This window comes from Myzus persicae, unplaced genomic scaffold (genome assembly GCF_001856785.1).
Source record: "Myzus persicae strain clone G006 unplaced genomic scaffold, MPER_G0061.0, whole genome shotgun sequence".
Lineage (NCBI taxonomy): Eukaryota > Metazoa > Arthropoda > Insecta > Hemiptera > Aphididae > Myzus > Myzus persicae.
The window spans coordinates 409,115-413,475 of NW_019100647.1; the positions used below are offsets into that span (position 1 = coordinate 409,115).

Consider the following 4,361-nt stretch of genomic DNA (forward strand, 5'->3'; position numbering starts at 1 on the left):
CATTCGAAAGCTATTGCATCGATAAACATACATCTGGTGTCATTATACTAACTGAATATTATTTTTTTTTTGTCTCATGCTCATTGTTGACTAATACGATTGATGTGTCGGTTTATCGATCTACTCTTCTTCATACGAGACAGATAGCAATGTGTGATCTTGTTTGAACACTCTATAATATTTCATTAATACAATATTATTTTTTCACATCGAACATTTCGCAGAGTTGACACAATTTAATTGAATATGTATTTAAGAAGAAAAAGCTTACCCCGCGATGTTATTGAAATTTAACGCAATGTATTTTCTCGCATAATATATTAATTAACTTTTATACTTTTTTTTTTGATAAAAATTTTTATTTATTAGGTATGTTATTATTATTATGATAATAAATTTATATTTTGCAAGCCATTGCTACGGTGCATAACTGTATCACGAATCATAATATTTTATAATTACCAAAACTTCACTGAATACTATTTACGGTTATGGGCTGCAAATTTATTTTCTTCGATTTATAGAGCCAATCATTTTTATGAGCTTTCAAAATCGTGATTCGACTTATTTTCTTTAACGATTCTCAGTTTTTTTAACATGGTAAACCATGTTAAAAAACAACCCGCAGTAATTACAAAATTCAAAGTAAAAAGTATACTAATCTGCATGGGCATTGAACAGTGATTATTTCCCGTTCCCAAATTGTTTGCTAATGTCTTGACATAATATTTCTACATAATATAGGTTTTTAAGAACGGGTAAATTATGTGAATTTTATTGGAAATGTTGTACCTACAATAGTTATAAATTGCCAAGTATAATCTTTATAGAGATATTTTACTATTCCCAAATTGTCTCGCTAATTATTTGATACCTATATCTATCTTATCTACCTACCTGACGATAATCTAATATTGGTATACGATAAAAGTATTATGTACTTTGTACACTCATATATGTCACGCTTTATAATAATATTAAGATCGATACACAGTGTAAGCGTGTAACCAGTTTGAACCATATTGTATGTACACACAGAGACATGTCGATGAACCATATAAAACAACTGCCGGAAACGTTGTTTCAATCGACAAAAAACTTGGTGCTGTTGCATCTGTACGGAAATAAGATAGAAGTCTTTCCAAAGTCGATATTCAAAGATCTCAGCCTACTGGAAGACCTAGACTTGTCGGCGAACTCATTGTTGGAGATATCGTCCGACATATTCCGAGGCGTTTCGTCACTTAAGCGGTTGAAATTGCAAGAAAATCAACTGCAACAGTTGCCGTTGGGTAAATGCAAAAATCTATTGCAATAACCGCAAGGTTAAGTACTCAAATTACGGATTTTAAATCATGATGGCGTTGTTACGTGGGTTTTTTAGGGGTGTTTGATGACGTCGAGTATTTGGAAGTCTTGTCATTGAGGAACAACCGCATATCATTTATTCGTCCCGGACTGTTCAACAACATGCGTAGATTGGTGTATCTGGACTTGACTGAAAACTGGATAAATTTAGTGAGTGATAAGTGATTTAATATCATCGTAACTAATTATTATTATAATAATGGTCGTGACTAAAACAACAATATTATCATACCCATGACCCATCACTTTTTGTTTCTGCTTGTGGCTTAATATTATTAAATTGTTAACGCACAACATGTAGCTTAACGGCAACGAGTTCACCGACTTGGTAGCCTTGAACGAACTACATCTCGGTCAAAATTACTTGGAATTCATACCGGAACGGACGTTCAAGAATTTAGCGTCGCTCGAAAAACTTTACCTCTTCTCAAACAACATCCAACAGTTGGACGTCAACAGCTTTTATGGTTTGAAAAATCTTTCGTCGCTATTTCTCAACAACAACGTGCTAAAGGTTATTGGTGACAAGCTTTTTGAACCGTTGATGAATCTCAGAAAGCTGTAAGTTCAATAATTACAAATGTATTATTAGTTACTATCATAACTATCGAATACATATCATAATACTAATTATGACCCTTAGCATAAAAAGAATACGTATAATAATAAGTTTATATCTCACAAAATAAATTATGGTAAAATAACAATTTTAATTATTTTGTTATAATTCATAAAATATCAATCTAAACGACTGAAAATATTGTTCATGTTACAATGTTGCACAATGAAGGTTTAAAATATTTAAAATTAATTTTAAACTATTTATGCCATGAACTTATTTTATGGAATTTTTCTATTAATACAAGTTAGAGGTACATATTATTATGTACTATATATATATATATGTATATAATATATATGTTTTTTTTTATCAACAATTAGTTCAATCTACAGAATTAAAAAAAAATATTGATAATAATAATATAAAATATATTTTACATTGCTATCCTTAGTAATATTTATCAAATATGTACACTGTACACATTTGCTAATCCACCTGCTTCCTTAGCTTAGAATCATTTTTCATATACAGTCATTGATTACAATAGTATCTAACACATCATAAATTGCAGTGATTTACTCAATGACGAGTTACACTCGAATCCACTATACAGTGAATAATTTCACTTTTGACATGTTATGATATTATCATCGTACAATAAACCGAGTGTCTATAAAATTAACATTTTGAAAAATTAAGTAAACACACTAGTGTTATATTAATTGACCGATCGATTAATCATCGTTTGCTACTATATTTTAATAACAACAAAACTAAAAAGTGATTCTATGTCCTTGGAATGTGATAATAATTAACGAAAGGCATATCGATAGCTTTTGAGTGGAATTCTAGACATATTTCACGTTATCTTAAGTCGATATGGCACTGTACCTACTCGACATTGTTCAGAGGAACTATTTATTATTTTCAAAACTTTTTATGCATTAAAATATTAATACATGTATATTATGTCTACTGATTCAATACTAAACGAATAAATAAATTATGCTTAATATTAACATACCCTTAGGTATTATTTTTTATGAAACATGCTTGTGTAGTTGAAATAGAATGACAAATAATCGAAAATGTTTTTATTTTTTAGACACATCGACAGCAATAAATTCCAATTTCTACCAAACGATTGTTTTGATCACCTACCAAAGTTGGAATCTCTGAAACTCTCAAAGAACCCGTGGCATTGCGATTGCACAATATTATACTTGGCTAGGTAATAATGTCTACGATTTGGATAGATTGAGTTTTATTTAATTGTTTGTCATTTTGGTTAGTTGAGCACCTCAGAATTACGCATAACATCGTCACATAGGAATTGACATAGTTGCACCTACCTAGTACGAACGAATTAATTGATTAATTCGATATCCATTTTGGTGTGAATCCAATTTATTAAACTATGTAATAGCATATGTTTAGTGTGCGTAATAGTTAATTCACGAAGTTCTATTAATTGTGTCAAATAATATTGTTAAGCGAACAAAAATTAATAATTCTTAATGCGCAAACCGAAAACTTTTGAATAATTTTAGTATGATTCAATACAACAGTTATTCGACTCGACAAGCGACACCGCACAAGGTTTGATTATAATGTGCAGTTGTACACTAGAAAATGAAAAATGTCTGCTAGCCGCGTTACCGCCGTTACAGATTACAAAATTGTATAAATAGAAAACAGTAATCTGCGTTTACAATATTTTATCGAATTGATAAAATAATTTTACTGTCAAACGTACAGCAGGTACCTGTATATTTTTAACAGTATGACGAACCAGCAGCTGTTTGGTGTTCAATTTTTTTAAGATTACAATGAGTAAGATATATCATGTATATATACTATAGTACATGTATATACATCAATATTACCAATACGCTTGTGTGTAAGACATAATAATATAGTAATGCGTTGTTCGTCAGAGATAGGTCGTAGGTATAAGTATAATATAAAACCATAAAACAAAACCACGATTAGTGTTTTTTCAGCTTTAGCCGCAGCTTGTTGTTACAATACACGCCTAGTCGGATCCGTTAAAAAAAATAATATAAATTACATTTAAATTGACACATTTTGTGACAGTGTAGTGAATTAAAAAAAATAATAATATTATTACGATGGAACTTAATATCTTAATGTTTTTTACTACTTATCTATCGGCAGATGGCTGAGGGCGAACCGGCAAAAAGTGTGGGACTCGAACCCGACGTGTCGTGGTCCCAGGGACCTGGGTGGTAAGCCCGTCGAAGACATGACCTTTGAGGACTTGTGCGATGGCCAATGGGCGAGCATGGTGAAGCTCACACCTCGAGTGCCCATTCGATGAACGGCGGCAAATATTGTTATCGACTATCGCGTATTAATATTATTATTGTTAAATGTATTAATATTATATTGTACTGTGTCGGGAACAGCG

The 4,361-nt window shown here is 31.1% G+C and overlaps 1 protein-coding gene across 1 annotated transcript; it reads left to right on the plus strand.

The window, feature by feature from the left end:
- Positions 1-1,042: 1,042 nt before the first annotated feature.
- Positions 1,043-4,271, plus strand: LOC111038690 (leucine-rich repeat-containing protein 15-like). The gene is made up of 5 exons (XM_022321902.1): positions 1,043-1,292; positions 1,385-1,518; positions 1,670-1,929; positions 3,036-3,161; positions 4,109-4,271. Exons 1-5 carry the CDS (start codon positions 1,043-1,045, stop codon positions 4,269-4,271), a joined length of 933 nt encoding a protein of 310 aa, XP_022177594.1.
- Positions 4,272-4,361: the final 90 nt, after the last annotated feature.